Source organism: Doryrhamphus excisus, linkage group LG3 (genome assembly GCF_037039965.1).
Source record: "Doryrhamphus excisus strain RoL-2023G ecotype Guam linkage group LG3, RoL_Dexc_Guam_v1.1, whole genome shotgun sequence".
NCBI lineage: Eukaryota > Metazoa > Chordata > Actinopteri > Syngnathiformes > Syngnathidae > Doryrhamphus > Doryrhamphus excisus.
This window is the reverse complement of record NC_136359.1, coordinates 2,883,261-2,902,486: the sequence shown is the minus strand read 5'-3', so window position 1 is coordinate 2,902,486 and position 19,226 is coordinate 2,883,261. Positions and strand designations below refer to the sequence as shown.

At 38.8% G+C, this 19,226-nt stretch overlaps 2 protein-coding genes across 2 annotated transcripts; one reads left to right on the top strand and one right to left on the bottom strand.

The window, feature by feature from the left end:
- Positions 1-480: 480 nt before the first annotated feature.
- On the top strand, positions 481-19,199 carry top3b (DNA topoisomerase III beta). The gene is made up of 18 exons (XM_058071611.2): positions 481-855; positions 5,905-6,036; positions 6,457-6,563; positions 6,950-7,024; positions 7,199-7,392; positions 8,364-8,520; positions 8,595-8,708; positions 10,097-10,187; positions 10,913-11,067; positions 12,132-12,237; positions 12,361-12,507; positions 12,614-12,787; positions 14,009-14,137; positions 14,289-14,438; positions 15,462-15,562; positions 16,666-16,867; positions 16,996-17,183; positions 17,657-19,199. Exons 1-18 carry the CDS (start codon positions 786-788, stop codon positions 17,933-17,935), a joined length of 2,571 nt encoding a protein of 856 aa, XP_057927594.2. The 5' UTR covers positions 481-785; the 3' UTR covers positions 17,936-19,199.
- LOC131128608 (interleukin-25) lies at positions 1,736-5,023 on the bottom strand. The gene is made up of 3 exons (XM_058071615.2): positions 4,934-5,023; positions 3,716-3,891; positions 1,736-2,262 (listed from the first exon to the last, which is right to left on the bottom strand). The coding sequence occupies exons 1-3, from the start codon at positions 4,946-4,948 to the stop codon at positions 2,034-2,036; spliced, it is 420 nt and encodes a 139-aa protein (XP_057927598.2). The 5' UTR covers positions 4,949-5,023; the 3' UTR covers positions 1,736-2,033.
- Positions 19,200-19,226: the final 27 nt, after the last annotated feature.

The window sequence follows — 19,226 nt, the reverse complement described above, 5'->3', positions numbered from 1 at the left end:
GTTAGCTTGTTATTTAGAACTTTAGATGCCATATTGAAATAACATTGTAATACTATGCGCTTGTCACAAACACCAGCCTTTTTAAAATTGAATTCAACAAAGCACCACAATTCCTCACAGCTACTGTCACGACCGCAACCCACGCCAAACTACCTTTTTTTTATGTACAGCCAACTCCAACATGGGGTTCTCTTCCGTCACTTCCTGTCCGTTCCCTTTTTTCCTCCCCCGATCCCGGAAAACATCTTTTCATGCCAACGCATGAGCACACAGCACAATACAGAACACTCCGAAGTGTCATTACAATATTTTATTCTATTAAAGGGTTTGATTATTTTTTGTTGGTGTTGAATTTCTCGTTTGAGCAAGTTAGCAATCAAGATACATTTTTTTGTACAGCCAACTCCAACATGGGGTTCTCTTCCGTCACTTCCTGTCCGTTCCCCTTTTTCGTCCCTCTACCCGGAACACATCTTTTCATGTAAACGCATGAGCACACAACACAATACAGAACACTCAGCAAGTAAGCAATCAAGATACATATAACTAGAAATGATTAATTGCAATATTTATAAAAAATAATTTACTTCATCATTCTTAACTTGTCCGCTTCGCCGCCCCAGCCCAGCAGATGGGAGTAAAGCTTCGCCAAGCAACATGGCGAGTGACGACTGCCAGTCAAATTAGAAGAAGAAGAAAACAACCGCAAATGCAAAGCAGTCAATTCTTACCGATTTACAACCAGTGTTATTTTACATAGTTTCGTTTACGCAGAGGACTACAAAATGAAGACAGTCTTGATGGTGGCAGAAAAACCTTCCCTGGCTCAGTCAATATCCAGAATTCTCTCCAAAGGTCTGTATCTACTGATAATTCGTACTGTGACTATAGTTTCTTATTTGGCATGAACACAATCCTGCTAGTTTGCCCACAGTCATCACAAATCATGGTGGTTTTTAGTAACGAACGCGGAACCAGGTAGGTTTAAATTGTGTGTGCAGAGCAACTGCAGAACAAAAGGAGATACTTCACTAACAATGATGTATTATTTAATATTGAAGTGATTTGTGGTAGTCCCTGAATCGGTTATGATTAGGCATTAGTGCTTTGGTTCCGATTTTCTACAATAAAAGCCCTGATAAAACATTCCACTGTTCTCAAATATCTTAATTTTTATTTTTCTGCACAAAATAACATGAAAAATAAACAAATCAAGAATAAAGAAAATCAATCAATCAGTAATAAATAAATATAATAATAATAATAAAAACTTAAGAAACCACATATAGTTGGTGTTTATTTTTTTCAGATTAAAATGAACAAAGCATTATTAGAGCCCTGTAGACATGACAAAACACGACTATAGTCACATTTATACTCTTTTTATTTACAACATATTGCGCAACTGCAGGGTCTTGAGACACATGCTAACTCGCAAACTCGAGAGCTAGCGACCTAAACAGGTAGCCTTCAAGTTATTTCCTTGAAACTTAAATAGCCAAAAACTTACCACTTCCACACGGATAGGGAGGATAACTATTAACAGTTATTTAACCTTTAACATGAACATTAATCAAACGTAATAATTTTTTCTGGGTACATGATACCATACAGCATCCATATCAAACATTAAACTTTCATATCAAGGCGGGGGCCTCAAACTAGTGTCGGCCCGCAGGCCGCACGTTTTAATACTTTTTTCTTTTAATACTGACTTCTGATGAAGTCACATATTGTGTCATGTTACATATATCAGTATCGGAAATTGAGAGTTGGACAATATCGGCACATCGGACATCCTGCTGGAAAAAAACGAGGCATTTATTTGAGCCAAGGATTTTATTTGTCAACTAAACGACACCTGGTAACGAATTCCTGCGAAGCGCATATTGTAGAGGCAAGAGACATAGCGGCCTTTATTACTCCTCAGTAGTCGGAATAACATGTACAGTATTAAATAATTAAAATAAAATCATGACAATTGCCTTTTGTGATGCATCACAGCCAACACTTTCCCTTGCTAAAATGTCTGCTTAGCTGTGCCTGGAAATAACACACATACACGCTATGGTGATGAGTTCAAACTCCATGGAGTAGCTCGCTGTGGGGAAACAACCCGGGTTCTTCTTGAGGACGGGCATCCTCAGGGACAGAGGTATGGTTTCGAGACCGAAAGCATTGTCGAGGCCTCTGCAGGAATGGCTTGTGTGACAGCTGGCCTCATGTATGACCTGAGGGACGCGGTTTAAGTCGATGTTCTCGCTGTACATAAGGAGCAGAGAAAGATCAGAGACAGTTAGCGTGTACGGGGAGAACATGCAAACTCCACACAGAGATGGCCGATGGTATGAAATTAAATGACGTTAGGTTTGCAATTTGGATGAAATGTATTATGATTATTGCCTTATGTTTTAGGTATTTTCATTTGTACATTTCATGAAGGAAAGGTGCATTGAGGCAATTATTTAATAATAATCCTTTCTGAATGTTCCTAAATAGGCTTTTTACTAACAAACATGTAGAATTTAAAAGCAGTATCAAATATTATTTTGAGTTGACACAAATAAACAAAAACATGTTAGTGTGAGAGGTCTCACTTGCTCACATTTTGTATTTGCTGAGCATTTGTGGGCGAGCTCATGAGCTAATATGCTAATAATAAAGAAAAATAGTATTACTAAAATATGCCCGTTGACTGTATTTTTAAAACATAATGGCACAAAGTTCCCAAATTGATATCGCTTTACATAAAATTTGATGTAATTATCGTTGTAGTTGCACATCAAATCGATTTTCCCTACTTATTATAGATAAAAACATGTTTCCATTTGCGATTAAATGCGATGAATTGTGAGTTAACTAAAGACAAAAAATGTGATTAATCACGATCAAATATTTTAATCGATTGACAGCCTATTCCTATTTCCATGTATTACCAAACTAATGTTGTTTACAAGGATGTTTTGTGATTAAAAAATACATGAAGAACCCAGTTGGATTCACACAACACGTGTGCGATTAAATGCGGTGAATTGTGAGTTAACTAAGGACCAAAATGTGATTAATCATGATCAAATAATTTAATCGATTGACAGTCTATTCCTATTTCCATGTATTACCAATACTAATGTTGTTTACCAGGATGTTTTGTGATTAAAAATACAGTTGGATTCACACAACACGTGTGCGATTAAATGCGATGAATTGTGAGTTACCTAAAGACAAAAAATGTGATTAATCACGATCAAATATTTTAATCGATTGACAGCCTATTCCTATTTCCATGTATTACCAAACTAATGTTGTTTACAAGGATGTTTTGTGATTAAAAAAATACATGAAGAACCCAGTTGGATTCACACAACACGTGTGCGATTAAATGCGATGAATTGTGAGTTAACTAAGGACCAAAATGTGATTAATCACAATCAAATATTTTAATCGATTGACAGCCTATCACTATTTCCATGTATTACCAAACTAATGTTGTTTACAAGGATGTTTTGTGATTAAAAATACACGAAGAACCCAGTTGGATTCACACAATTAATTAAAAGAATTTAATTTGTCATTCATCCTCTTGTGTTTTTTTTTTTTAATATAAATGTTATGTCATGTAGATTGCAGAACATAATTCTAATTGAAAGCGTAACAATTTGTGGTAAACTAAAGCTCCCAAAGTATTTCTTTGTGTCCATGCTGAGACTGTACTCACATGTAACTCCAGGGGGCAATACTGCGCTCATTGATGTGACTGGGCATGTTGATCATCTGGCTGTAGTAATCCTGCAAACTGTATGTACAGATTGACTCGTCGATACACTGGCTCTGCAGTGGTATAGCCAGGCACAGGGGGACAGCCAGCTGGCACAGCATCAGGACACGTAGCAGCTGGACATAGACAAAAAAAATTATATTTATGGTATTTCTTTGGGACATAAATTTGGAGCGCAGTGTTGTCAGCTTCATAAATCAAACCCCCTATTGTCCAATGCTATTGTACCATCGCTCTAGCTCCATGCAATACTCTAAACCAGGGGTCTCAAACATGCGGCCCGCGGACTCTAGTTTGAGGCCCCCGCCTTGATATGAAAGTTTAATGTTAGTGCAGCCCGCGCAAGTTTGATATGGATGCTGTATGGTATCATGTACCCAGAAAAAATTATTACGTTTGATTCATGTTCATGTTAAAGGTTAAATAACTGTTAATAGTTATCCTCCCTATCCGTGTGGAAGTGGTAAGTTTTTGGCTATTTAAGTTTAAAGGAAATAACTTGAAGGCTACCTATTTAGGTCGCTAGCTCTCTGGTTTGCGAGTTAGCATGTGTCTCAAGACCCTGCAGTTGCGCAATATGTTGTAAATAAAAAGAGTATAAATGTGACTATAGTCGTGTTTTGTCATGTCTACAGGGCTCTAATAATGCTTTGTTCATTTTAATCTGAGAAAAATAATTTGTCTACCCACCAACTATATGTGGTTTCTTAAGTTTTTATTATTTGCCGTTTTATTATTATTATTTATTTATTTATTTTCATTGATTGATTTTTTTTATTCTTGATTTGTTTATTTATTTTTCATCTTATTTTGTGTAGAAAAATAAAAAGTAAGATATTTGAGAACAGTGGAATGTTTTATCAGAGCTTTTCTTGTAGAAAATCGGAACCAAAGCAAAGTTTATTAATTTTTCTGTTTTTAATAAATGCGTTTTTTTTTTTTTTTTGGAAAACCTGATGCGGCCCAGTCTCACCCAGACCCTAGCTCCAGTGGCCCCCAAGTAAATTGAGTTTGAGACCCCTGCTCTAAACAATATATGACGTAAACGCTAGTAAGCCACTGTGTCAAAAGCGGATATTCAATCTAAAATGAACTGAAATGACTCGACACACAAACTACAACAAGGTACATTACAAGGTAAATGGGAATGTTACTTACCTGAATCTTATCCATGAATAATGATCAAGCGTAGGGAAAGACACTGGAATGGTAGTAATGCCTTCTTTATCCTTCAATGTATCCTTTGCTTGTGTGTTTTGGCTGCTATTCTCGATGTGACCCTTTTTATTTGCCCTGTTCCTCTCAGAATTGTCATTGTGTGTGTGTGTGTGTGTGTGTTTACCTGTACATGTGCACAAAATGGACTTTTAGTCATATTCGTGAGTCATTGTCATTTACATATTTGTATTGGGACACACAATGGTCACTCTGTTTCACATTCATATTTCCTTTCTCATGTCGTTAGTAATCAACCTTGACTTAATAATTCATCCACAGAGGATGCAATAATGCAAAAAAAGGTAATGAAGGGAGCACTTATTACTTATTAAGGGATATATCTATTCAACAGCCTGGCATACAGTAGGCCTTGGGTAGATTATGGATGAATTTGTGGATATTCATTCATTCATTTTCTACCGCTTTTTCCTCACGAAGGTTGCGGGTAGGCCTGCACGGCGGTCGAGTGGTTAGAACGCAGACCTCACAGCTAGGAGACCTGGTTTCAAGTCCACCCTCGGCCATGTCTGTGTGGAGTTTGCACGTTCTCCCCGTGCATGCGTGGGTTTTCTCCGGGTACTCCGGTTTCCTCCCACATTCCAAAAACATGCTAGGTTAATTAGCGACTCCAAATTGTCCATAGGTATGAATGTGAGTGTGAATGGTTGTTTGTCTATATGTGCCCTGCGATTGGCTGGCCACCAGTCCAGGGTGTACCCCGCCTCTCGCCCGAAGACAGCTGGGATAGGCTCCAGCACCCCCGCGACCCCGATTTTTATTTATTGCGCAATTAATTGAGTTATTGATTATTGTTACAGGCCAAGATGTGAGATACATAAATATGCATTTAAAAAAATCAGTTTTAAACCAAAAGACAGATACTTAATTGGTTTTTCCATTCATGTGTTTAGGAAATTGTACAAGCCGAAAGGGGCTGAATGGATCGTGTTCGGTCCATGAATACACCGGCAACTTTCATGGACAAACCGCACACTATAAGATGACTTCAGTATGCGGACATGTGATGAGTCTCGATTTCATTGGTGGGTATGGAGATTTTTTTGTGTTTAGAACTTAGATCTTAAGAAGTTTGTTTGGAAAAAGTACAATAAAAGTACAACAAAATTTTACATTTTTTATTATGTTATGACAAATTTTATGCAGTCATTCAAAAATAGTTGCAATGACTTCTAGATGAAAAAAAATGAATGTCCATTCTGCAAGCCATTTTGTAAAGATATTTACATTTATTTGCTGAGATCGGACTGATATAAGGCATTCCATTGCTTGGTGCTCGGGCCCAAATAACAATAAATCCAAATTGAGCAAATGTATGAATAATATGGACTTAACTGTATTTTGTTTAGTGCTACAACCTGCATCAAAATCGAAAAAAACTCAATCAATGCAGTGACAGTATCCCAGGACTAATAAGAGACCCCATGTTTTTTTGGTTTTTCAAGGTAAGTACAACAACTGGGATCAGGTGGACCCTGCAGAACTCTTCAGCAAAGCTCCGACCGAAAAGAAGGAGGTCAACCCCAAACTCAACATGGTCAAATTCCTACAAGTATGTTGAGTCTAAGGCTATCCATGTGTAGACTGTTGACACTGTTGCCCTAAATTGACATATAAGTGCATATTTTAGTCTTTACACAGGTCAAATATGAAACAAAGCACTACATAAATCTGTGTGTGTATGTTTTATTGAAGTGTTACAGTACTCCCTGTATCCCAGAGTGCTTTGCTGTACATTTTTTGTAAAAAAAAAAAAAAGCATGGAAAACATATTGTCAGCGCTCACATAGTAGTTGGTTAATATTCTGCATTATGCGTTGATAGTGTATTATCTGCTTTTATCCATCTATTGTGTTGCTGTGTGTGTGTGAGGATGAACTGCCAAGGTTATGTCATGTGTTTTGTGTCTTTTAATGTGTTCCTAAATGTTTTTTTCAGGTTGAGGCCAGAGGCTGTGATTATTTGGTGCTATGGTTGGACTGTGATAAAGAAGGCGAGAACATCTGTTTTGAGGTCAGAAAAACTTTTTCAAACTTTGTTTTTTTCCTACTTTGTTGTTTTTTGGGGTGGGGGGTTACTGTATCATTCTTATTTAAACATAATTTATCTTATGTATTGTTTTGACCGAGCCATAACATTTGTCTATAAGTTGAATGGCTTGAAGAATACGTCTTTTTTACCTCTTAGGTTATTGATGCTGTACAGCCCGTCATGAAGGGGAGCGGTAGAGAGAGGAACGTTTACCGTGCCAGATTCAGTTCCATTACTGACACCGACATCTGGAACGCTATGAACCACCTTGGAGAGCCCAACCTCAATGAATCCCGTTCTGTGGATGCACGGCAGGAACTGGATCTACGTATCGGCTGTGCCTTTACCCGGTACAGTTTATCAATTGTTACTGTTTTTCTCTATATCCCACATATCGTATACATTTTGCCATATTAATTCCCCCTCTTTACACCTGTTCCACTATTTGAATTTTTGCCTTTGCTTTATATCAGGGGTCTCAAACTCAATTTAACTGGGGGCCACTGGAGCTAGGGTCTGGGCAAGGCTGGGCCGCATCAGGTTTTCCAAAAAAAAGTCACATTTATACTCTTTTTATTTACAACATATTGCGCAACTGCAGGGTCTTGTGACACATGCTAACTCGCAAACTAGAGAGCTAGCGACCTAAACGGTAGCCTTCAAGTTATTTCCTTTCAACTTAAATAGCCAAAAACTTACCACTTCCACACGGATAGGGAGGATAACTATTAACAGTTATTTAACCTTTAACATGAACATTAATCAAACGTAATAATTTTTTCTGGGTACATGATACCATACAGCATCCATATCAAACTTGCGCGGGCCGCACTAACATTAAACTTTCATATCAAGGCGGGGGCCTCAAACTAGTGTCCTGTGTGCCACATTTGGCCCGCGGGCCGCATGTTTGAGACCCCTGCTTTATATAATAGCGCAGAAATACTGTACACTTATTACAAACCTCTATGACTCTCTTTATTAAGTCTTTTCTTGTCACTGTCCATGTTCTTGGCAGTTCTATACTATGTGCATTATCAGTCAATTGTGCAATTGTAATTGTGATGCCATAGTTTACAGTCTGGTGGACTTCTGGCTGTACTGCGGCATCAAACATAATGGACCCTCAAGTTAATTAATTTATTTATTTTTACCGCGTATCCTCACGAGGGCCGCACTAACATTAAAATTTTACATCAAGGCGGGGGCCTCAAACTAGTGTCCCATGGGCCGCGAGTTTGAGACCCCTGCTATAAACTGTTTGAGGACTGCTGATCTGCATGTCGATAATATTACGCTTAAGTTATGAAATTCTTTTCAGGTTCCAAACCAAATATTTCCAAGGAAAATATGGAAATCTGGACTCGTCTTTGATATCATTTGGACCTTGCCAGACTCCAACTCTTGGTTTCTGTGTGGAACGTCATGATAAAATCCAGTCCTTCAAACCAGAGAACTACTGGGTTATACATGTAAAGGTAAATTCACTCAACCCCCCCTTCTGTGGCATTTGTATTATTTTGGTGGTACATTAACAGGCGTGTTTTATCAGGTGTTCCGTGGGAAGGACACCCCACTTACTCTTGATTGGAATCGGGGTAAAGTCTTTGACAAAGATGTGGGGCAGATGTTTGTCAGCCTGGTTAAGACATCCAAGGAAGCTCAGGTAAATAAATACATTTGGTACTTTTTAGGGCTGTTAACTCCTCCTGTTTGACCTTCGGCCCCCACCGTAGTTTGATTGAATTATCAAATATCAATCAAATATTGATGGGAAATGGAGAAAGAAAAGAGTATTTAGATTGGTAAAGTTAGCTTCAAAGCCCTGGCAGATGGCTCTTGTATCAAGACCAAAGTTATTTATATCTACTGTCGTTTTTTACATCTCTCTGATGATTTTGGCATTGAACTGCCAGCTAAATTGCAATTCCAGCTGCTATTGACGGGCTGTCAATGTGATGACCATGGCTGAAGTCCAGTGTTGTGCTAGCGTTAGCGATTTAGCGTTAGCGGTTTAGCGCCTAACTACCACAATGATGCACATTAGCACTCAAAGTCATCAAATCTTACCTTTATGCGTTCCCACATAGTTCCCACATTCCCAGTTCCCACATTCGGGAGCAAATATGAGGTGAAAGAAAAAGAGGGAAAAATACATCCATACAGCCATCTTTGCATCGGTCATCGGTGTGTTCAATGACCGTCGAAAAAGTAGGACAAATTGCATTACACATTCAAAAACTGTGGAAATAGTTACAGTATTGTAATAAAATAATATTTACTGTAATATAATGATTAATTTCTATATATTTTAATGTGTTTTAAAAAAGAAATGAAATGATGTTAGGTTTGCAATTAGGATGAAATGTTTTAGGTATTTTCATTTGTACATTTCATGAAGGAAAGGTGCATTGAAGCAATTCTTTAATAATAATCCTTTCTGAATGTTCCTAAATAGGCTTTTTACTCACAAACATTTCAAATTTAAAACCAGTATCACAAATAAACAAAAACATGTTAGTGTGAGAGGTCTCACTTGCTCTTATTTTGTATTTACTTAACATTTGTGGGCGAGTTTATGAGCTAATATGCTAATAATAAAGACAAATAGTAATACAAAAATATGCTTGCTGACTGTATTTTTTAAAATAATGCCTCAAAGTTCCCAAATTGATATCCCTTTACATAAAATTTGATGTAATTATGATTGTAGTTGCATTTGGAAAGAGATTTCCCCTACTTATTATAAACAAAAACTTCTTTCCATCTGTGATTAAATGCGATTAATTGTGAGTTAACTAAGGACAAAATGCAATTAATTGCGATCAAATATTTTAATCGATTGACAGCCCTTGTACTTTTTTTTGAGAACTTGCATTGTATATTGCAGTATATGTCTTATTGTTATTTTTTTCTATAAAGAAAGTTTGGTAATGCAAAATGTTTATCTCATGTCTTAATGTACTTGTTTACTGTATGTTGAGCCAAATGACAATCAATTTGTACCTTGTATTTCAACCTCTTTGACAAAAATAATGTGCACTTCTACTGCAGGTGGAGTCAGTGACTAAAAAGGAGAAGAGTAAGCAGAGACCCGAGGCTTTAAACACAGTAGAGATGTTGAGAGTGGCAAGCTCTGCGTTGGGTATGTTGTACTTGATAACATGACATTCATTTTACCTATAGAGAATATAACGAGTACTAATAGTAATGTGAAAAGGTGTTTGCCTCTTTTCTGATTTTATTTTTTTGCACGTTTGTCACAAAGATTATCAAATTAAAATAGTCAACACAAAATGCTGTTTTTTAAATGAACCTTTATTATGATCCTCAGTCCCACTGTAATCATTCAACTTATTTATACATTTCAACATTCAGTCTGCATTTTTACTTTGCAACATTTCAAATTTGACCAATTTTAAGATGTAAAAATGTTTACTGGTTTGATCCCCACATTCACATTCCAACATTTCAATTTCTGTCATTTTTTTGTCCACTAACTCCTCCCACATTTCCTCATCAACTTAAAATCATTCCAACATCAAAAATGTAATCTCATTCATGAGGGCTTTTCCATAAATTCCCACATTTACTGGAAGTAAATATTTTTGTGACATATTTCCCACTCAATATGAATGGATAATTGTAATGTCATTTAAATTTCCCCCATTTAAAGTGTAAGTGTTTTTGTTTTCTCCCCCATTTAAATTGGGATTCACACATTTTCAAGAAGCATTATACTTTAACTCATCTCTCTCATCCCTCATTGGAAAGTTGGCACCCCCCCCCCATGCAGACCAAGGAAGACAGCACCTTTTAACAAAATAGATATTGGAACTGAAATAAACAATCTTTTATTTATGTCTACAGGCTTGGGTCCTCAGTATACAATGCAGATTGCTGAGCGCTTGTACACGCAGGGTTTCATAAGCTATCCTCGTACTGAAACCTCCCACTATCCAGAAAACTTTGACCTGAAGGGAACACTGAAGCAGCAGAGCAATTGTCCTTTGTGGGCAGAGGAGGTTGGTATACTTTAACAGATGAATTCCTCCATGCATTCAATGAATTCCTGACCTACGTTGCCAGAACATTTATACAGATAAAACAATTAGTGTGCTTGCTCTGTTCAGTTCTTCATTAGCTTATATACAGATATTAAACATTGGTCATTTGTAAAATGTGCTAATGTGGTAAACTGTGCGACCTTATTTATTCTCGGTGCATGTGAAGCGCACCCGGCGCAGTGGTAGATTGGATGACAGGCGCACAGTGCACACACGTCACCAAAACCTCAGGCAGATTTAAAGTGTTAGACACATTTCAATGCAATAAGCAATGACGGCAACCACTATTTAATGCAGCTGATTACATACAGAAAAATAGCCACTGAAATAAAATAGTATATTCTATTTTTTTAATAAATATAAGAGATAATTTTCAATCTTCAGTGCAATCACGCCGCACTCACGTTAGCCTCTGCTCCTGTAGCGCTTCCATCTCACATTCTCCATGACGACAAACGGTAAACACGGTTGATGCCGTCTTTATACAGCAGCCTTTATACTGTCTTTTTCGCCGGTCACTCCCGCTATGCAGCCTCTCCAACTCCGAATTACAACAAGGATAAACCCGATCGTTCGCCGTAGCGAAGGGATGAAACATAAGACATCCACATTAAATCCAGTCTCTATCCAGATAAACAATATGCTTGTTTTGATATCGTGCTGAAAAGAAATGTTTTATTTAATTTAAAAAAAAAATTTAAATGTTGATATATTGCCCGGGAGTCCCTACATCCCGGAGGCGTGGGTGCGCCTGAATGCGCCGCTCATGAAAATTACAAAGTGTGCTAGCCACACTCTGTTGGCATAGGCATCGCGGAGGGTAGGTGCGCCATTCTGTGTCTAGCCTGCGAACGCCTCGGGGTCCTCTGGGAGGAACTGGACCAAGTAGTCGGGTAGAGGGAAGTCTGGTCTTAGGCTGCTGCACACCCATCCTGATGTTATATAATAGGAAGAAGATGGATGACTGCATGACTGTGAATGGAAACACAATAACACAAATTGTATTTTGCTCTGTTTTTAAGGTGAAAACTCTACTTTCAAATGGCATAAATCATCCCAGAAAAGGAGTTGATGCTGGGGACCATCCACCCATTACTCCCACACGTGCAGCCTCAGAAGAAGAACTAGGTGGGTCTTGGAACTAGTTGCCGTGGGAAGTAAGACTGTGAGGCACTATATAGTCAGAGTTCCTTCAATTGCACACTATCAAATAATAACATTGTTGTTTTGCTTCTTTTTTTTTTTTTATAGGAAGTGATGGCTGGCGGCTTTATGAGTACATCACAAGACATTTCATAGCCACGGTCAGTCACGACTGCAAATACCTACAGACCGTTATTACCTTCAACATTGGCAGTGAAATGTTCACATGTAGTGGCAAAACCCCCATATCATCAGGTAAATAAACTATTTGTGTTAGATCACCTGCAAATGTATAGATTTGACAATGACTGTAGTACTTTGTATTTGGGTGTAACCAGGATGACATGTGTTTTATTCCCAGGTTATACGGCTGTGATGCCGTGGCAGGGTATCCCTTTGGAGGAAGCCCTTCCTGTCTGTCAGAGTGGAGACATTTTTACAGTAGACGAGATCAAGCTGGTGGAAAAGCAGACAACCCCTCCAGACTTCTTGACCGAGGCTGAACTCATCACTCTTATGGAGAAGCATGGCATTGGTACGCCACATTATTGTATGGCTAACATTAGTCACTAAAGCTATCAATAGGTGACAACAAACATACTTAATGTGAATGCGTGTGTGTTATTTGGAGCGTGTTTTGCAATGTCATAGCAGAAAGAGGGTGGAATGTACACTTTGAAAGTTCGCATTTATAATAATAATGCCACAATATATTTTTACTTGACTAAGACCCAAGTAGGCCCGCACGGTGGTCGAGTGGTTAGCACGCAGGTCTCACAGCTAAAAGACCTGGGTTCAAGTACCCCGCGACGCTCGTGAGGTTAAGCGGTAGAAAATGAATGAATGAATATTAAGACCCAGTTAGGCCTGCACGGTGGTCGAGTGGTTAGCACGCAGACCTCACAGCAAGGAGACCTGGGTTCAAGTCCACCCTCGGCCATATCTGCGTGGGTTTTCTCCGGGTACTTCGGTTTCCTCCCACATTCCAAAAACATGCTAGGTTTATTAGCGACTCCAAATTGTCCATAGGTATGAATGTGAGTGTGAATGGTTGTTTGTCTATATGTGCCCTGTGATTGGCTGGCCACCAGTTCAGGGTGGACCCCGCCTCTCTCAGCTGGGATAGGCTCAAGCACCCGCGCAACCCTTGTGAGGATAAGCGGTAGAAAATGAATGAATGAATTTTAAGACACTGCACGGTGTTCGAGTGGTTAGCACGCAGACCTCACAGCTAGGAGACCTGGGTTCAAGTCCACCCTCGGCCATGTCTGCGTGGAGTTTGCATGTTCTCCCCGTGCATGCGTGGGTTTTCTCCGGGTACTCCGGTTTCCTCCCACATTCCAAAAACATGCTAGGTTTATTAGCGACTCCAAATTGTCCATAGGTGTGAATGTGAGTGTGAATGGTTGTTTGTCTAAATATGCCCTGTGATTGGCTGGCCACCAGTCCAGGGTGTACCCCGCCTCTCGCCTGAAGACAGCTGGGATAGGCTCCAGCACGCCCATTAGGATAAGCGGTAGAAAATGAATGAATATTAAGACCCTGCACGGAGGACGAGTGGTTAGCACGCAGACCTCTCAGCTTGGAGACCAGGGTCCAAGTCCACCCTCGGCGTACTAAGCTGTAGAAAATGAATGAATGAATTAAGACCCAGGTAACCGAAGTGGCCTATGTGCATTTTCTTACTGCTTTCAATGTCAATGGGAAGGCTGTGAAAAGAATTGTGGACAATAGCCATGTTGTTTTGGTCCTGCAGGTACTGATGCCAGCATCCCTGTCCACATTAACAACATCTGCCAAAGGAACTATGTGACGGTAGAGAATGGACGCAAGTTGAAGCCAACCAACCTGGGCATCGTCCTTGTACACGGCTACTACAAGATTGGTATATTTCCTCCTATTAATGCATACGTCATCAGTGGTCTCTGTCTTGTAGCACTGTGTTGTGGTACATGTAATGCTTGGAAGAGAGCAGTGTTTCCACTTTGTAGGATGGAGTTTGTCAGTTTCATCCGTGTGTGTGTGTCTGTTTTCAGATGCAGAGCTGGTCCTGCCCACCATCCGCAGTGCCGTTGAAAAGCAACTTAATCTCATTGCACTTGGGAAGGCCAACTTCCAGCAAGTGCTGCAGCATGCATTGGACATTTTCAAGAGAAAGTTTCACTATTTTGTGGATTATGTCTCTGGTAAGTTTGCATCAACTGGGCAGGGGGTTTCTGATTAGATAGTTGAATGCTAAGTACATTTTACTGCATCCCAGAAAATTCACTCAAAATGTGAACTTCTCTTAAATGACATGGTGTTATTGAACGCAACTCCTCATTGCTCATAATAAGACAGATCAAGTGTGATTCAAATAACCTGCTATTAGAAACCATCCAGCCATACTTACATCCATTTTCTATGTGGCTTATCCTCAAAAATAATTAATAAATTAAAAAAAAAAAAACTAAATTTAAAAAATAATTTGTCTACCCACCAACTATATGTGGTTTCTTAAGTTTTTATTATTTGCCGTTTTATTATTATTATCATTATATTTATTTATTACTGATTTTCTTTATTCTTGATTTGTTTATTTATTTTTCATCTTATTTTGAGAAGAAAAATAAAAATTAAGATATTTGAGAACAGTGGAATGTTTTATCAGAGCTTTTATTGTAGAAAATCGGAACCAAAGCACTGAAAAAGTTTGTATATTTTTCTGTTCTTATTAAATGCGTTTTTTTTTTTTGAACACCTGATGCGGCCCAGCCTTGCCCAGACCCGAGCTCCAGTGGCCCCCGGATAAATTGAGTTTGAGACCCCTGATCTAGAAAGCTTTTTGTGCCGGTTATTGTGTGCAGCTGCTCTATAGGAGTCCACAATTCAATACAAAGGGCCTGAAATGACTAAGTAGAGTTCCATGGGGTTGAGAAAACAGTGAAAATTCTTGCAGTTCAACTGGTGTTAAAATGTTGTAATAAATATTAGCTGTATTTTGTTTACTTTGTGATGGAAAGCCAAAATGTGTCACGTGTCTTCACGCGCTTGCAAATGAAATTAAGCCAAGGCTTTAACTTTATCCAACTTTCGCAGGAGTACATCTTTACTAGGACTATTAGGGTTCTCCTTTTCTATGTGTTGTCTGGTCTGTTTAGTTTTTTCTTGTGCAAAGCCAGTAGGTTTGGATCCACATGTTATATAATATCTCTGCTCTGGGTTTGCAGGTATGGATCAATTGATGGAAGTCTCATTTTCCCCAATTGCTGCAGCCGGGAAGCCGTTGTCTCGCTGTGGCAAATGCCATCGGTTCATGAAATTCATCCAGGTAAGCACTAATACACGCTTAAAGGGGGCCTATTATGCTTCTTCCTCTTTTCTGATCTATAAATGTTCCAATGTTGCACAAGTTTGGGATGGGTCTGAACGCTCACTGTGACATCAGAGTGACCCAGACTTCCTTACTATATGGCCGATCCCAGGTACAAGTTGTAGGTGTGCCCTCCTCCCCACTGTACTGCAATGTTTTGTCTTGAGAGTGTGACCAATCGTAGCGGAGAAAAGAAAGTTTTCATTAAGTTATTTTTTTTTCGGAAAAGTCGTTAATCGACATTTTCAACCTTCTTTCCATTGAAATGATGTGCTGAGGCCAAACCACTTCGTGCACATTTCCATATGAATGACACGGAAACATGACTTTTGATGGAATTAATTCATGAATTAATTTTATGAATGAATTCATTCAGTTTGACTGAAAGTACTTTTAGTCGTCATTAATTGACATGTTCAGAATGAATGACTCATTTCTTATTTAGTGAACGGAACGGAACTTTCTACACAAAATAAGATGAAAAATAAATAAACAAATCAAGAATAAAGAAAATCAATCAGTAGTAAATAAATAAATATAATAATAATAATAATAAAACGGCAAATAATAAAAACTTAAGAAACCACATATAGTTGGTGGGTAGACAAATTATTTTTTTCAGATTAAAATGAACAAAGCATTATTAGAGCCCTGTAGACATGACAAAACACGACTATAGTCACATTTATACTCTTTTTATTTACAACATATTGCGCAACTGCAGGGTCTTGAGACACATGCTAACTCGCAAACTAGAGAGCTAGCCACCTAAACAGGTAGCCGTCAAGTTATTTCCTTTAAACTTAAATAGCCAAAAACTTACCACTTCCACATGGATAGGGAGGATAACTATTAACAGTTATTTAACCTTTAACATGAACATTAATCAAACGTAATAATTTTTTCTGGGTACATGATACCATACAGCATCCATATCAAACATTAAACTTTCATATCAAGGCGGGGGCCTCAAACTAGTGTCTTGCGGGCCACATTTGGCCCGCGGGCCGCATCTTTGAGACCACTGATGTAAGAAATGCACTGTAATGTTTCATATACAGGCCAAGCCCAGTCGCCTGCACTGCTCCCATTGTGACGAGACGTATAGTCTCCCCCAGAATGGAGCCATCAAGTTGTACAAGGAACTTCGCTGTCCACTGGATGACTTTGAGCTGGTGCTGTGGACCTCCGGGACCCGAGGCAAAAGTTATCCACTGTGCCCCTACTGTTTCAGCAAACCACCTTTCAGGGATATGAAAAAAAGTGAGAATTTATACTCAATACTCAATAAGCTGATATGAACTAAAAGTTGTCATTCTTCTGTATCATTGATGGACATGAACATCTCCACGTCATCCATGTGTCATGTTGTTTTTCATTGATTCTCCTAGATGTCGGATGCAACGAGTGCACCCATCCCTCCTGCCAGCACTCCATGAACGCTTTAGGTATTGGACAGTGTGTGGAGTGCGATGGCGGAGTTTTAGTGCTGGATCCAACCTCCGGACCCAAATGGAAGATGTCCTGTAATAGATGCAATGTAGTCGTTCACTTCTTTGAACATGCACATAGAGTACAGGTAAGATCATCGCTAATTATTTGTTTTCAGTAGAGCTGTCAAAGTTAATTTGTTGATGATGTTTTTTTTTTTATGCGCGATTAACGTGCGCACCTGTTTGACCCTCTGGAAAATGGAGAAAGAAAAGAGTATTTAGATTTGTAATGTTAGTTTCAATGCCCTGGCAGATGGCTCTTGTAGCAAGACAAAAGTTATTTATATCTACTGTTGCTGTGTTTGACTTATCATGGATTCCATGGCCTGCAGGTATTGTTTTTATTGTCATATACAGTGCTACTTTGGCATAAGAGTGGCCAAACTTTTTCACAACGATTAATTAACTACCAAAGTAGTTCTCAAAAATAGATTAATTGGACAATTGATTAATAATTGACTCATTATTGCAACCCTATTTGAGTCTTCATTATAGTTTTTACCTTTTCCCCTTCCAAAGCTTAAGCACACAACATTGTTTTTTTTTTTTTTTTCTGTAGGTTGCTCAAGGGACTTGCAACGCGTGCGAGGCTTCCCTGGTCACAGTGGACTTCAATAAGGCCCGCACGCCACTTCCTGCTGGTGAGACCCAGCACAATGGCTGTGTTTTCTGTGATCCGGTCTTCCAGGATCTTGTGGAGATTAAACACGCTACCATGAGGCACCCCATGCACCGAGGTGGCGGCGTAAGAAGAGGACGCGGGCGAGGTAAAGGGCGGCGTGGCCTCCCTAAAAAACCCAAGGACAAAATGGATGAATTAGCCGCATACTTTGTATAGTGTATTCCTTTTTGTCCATATCTGTCAACACACATTCTACATTTGAAGGACTATAAGTCGCACTTTTTTATAGAAAATTTCACAGACAGCCACAAAAGGGCACTATATAGACCAGGGGTCTCAAACTCAATTTACCTGGGGGCCACTGGAGCTAGGGTCTGGGTGACACTGGACCGCATCAGGTTTTCCAAAAAAAAAAAAAAAAACGCATTTATTAAAAACAGAAAAATATACAAACTTTTTCAGCGCTTTGGTTCCGATTTTCTACAATAAAAGCTCTGATAAAACATTCCACTGTTCTCAAATATCTTAATTTTTATTTTTCTGCACAACATAAGATAAATAAATGAACAAATCAAGAATAAAGAAAATCAATCAATCAGTAATAAATAAATATAATAAATATAATAAAACAGCAAATAATAAAAACTTAAGAAACCACATATAGTTGGTGGGTAGACAAATTATTTTTTTCATATTAAAATGAACAAAGCATTATTAGAGCCCTGTAGACATGACAAAACACGACTATAGTCACATTTATACTCTTTTTATTTACAACATATAGCGCAACTGCAGGGTCTTGAGACACATGCTAACTCGCGAGCTAGCGACCTAAACGGTAGCCTTCAAGTTATTTCTTTTAAACTTAAATAGCCAAAAACGTACCACTTCCACACGGATAGGGAGGATAACTATTAACAGTTATTTAACCTTTAACATGAACATTAATCAAACGTAATAATTTTTTCTGGGTACATGATACCATACAGCATCCATATCAAACTTGCGCGGGCCGCACTAACTATCATATCAAGGCGGGGGCCTCAAACTAGTGTCCTGCGGGCCACATTTGGCCCGTGGGCCGCGTGTTTGAGACCCCTGATATAGACTTTCACACCGATATCACCTACTCCTTAACAATTCAATATTTAAACAGTAGACATTAGCATTAGAAAATTGATGACAAATTGAAGAGACGGATAGTTGGAATTGTATCCAAAGAGCCCAGAACAACGTCCAAAGAAATTAAAGGTGAACTCCAAGATGTCAGATGGCACCATTGTTGTTCATCATTGTTTTGAGTCAAAGTGGACTTCATGGGAGACGACCGACGACCGACACTGTCCCTACTGTGAAACATGGAGGATGCTCAGTTATGTTTTGTGGTTACTTTGCTGCAGGGTGTCTTGAAGTTGTGCTACATTCTATGTATGAAAAGTGCTGTACAAATAAAGTTTCATTGATTGATTTGGCTTTCTAACCTTTCCAGACTGATAGATCTCAATTC

Excerpts from the sequence above, each read along its gene's own strand:
- top3b (XM_058071611.2), top strand. The coding sequence starts at position 786 with ATGAAGACAGTCTTGATGGTGGCAGAAAAACCTTCCCTGGCTCAGTCA. Across the intron at positions 10,188-10,912 it reads AGTGGCAAGCTCTGCGTTGG|GCTTGGGTCCTCAGTATACA; the intron begins GTATGTTGTACT and ends TTATGTCTACAG. Across the intron at positions 16,868-16,995 it reads TTTCAGGGATATGAAAAAAA|ATGTCGGATGCAACGAGTGC; the intron begins GTGAGAATTTAT and ends TGATTCTCCTAG.
- LOC131128608 (XM_058071615.2), bottom strand. Across the intron at positions 2,263-3,715 it reads ATTGCCCCCTGGAGTTACAT|CGAGAACATCGACTTAAACC; the intron begins GTGAGTACAGTC and ends CCTTATGTACAG.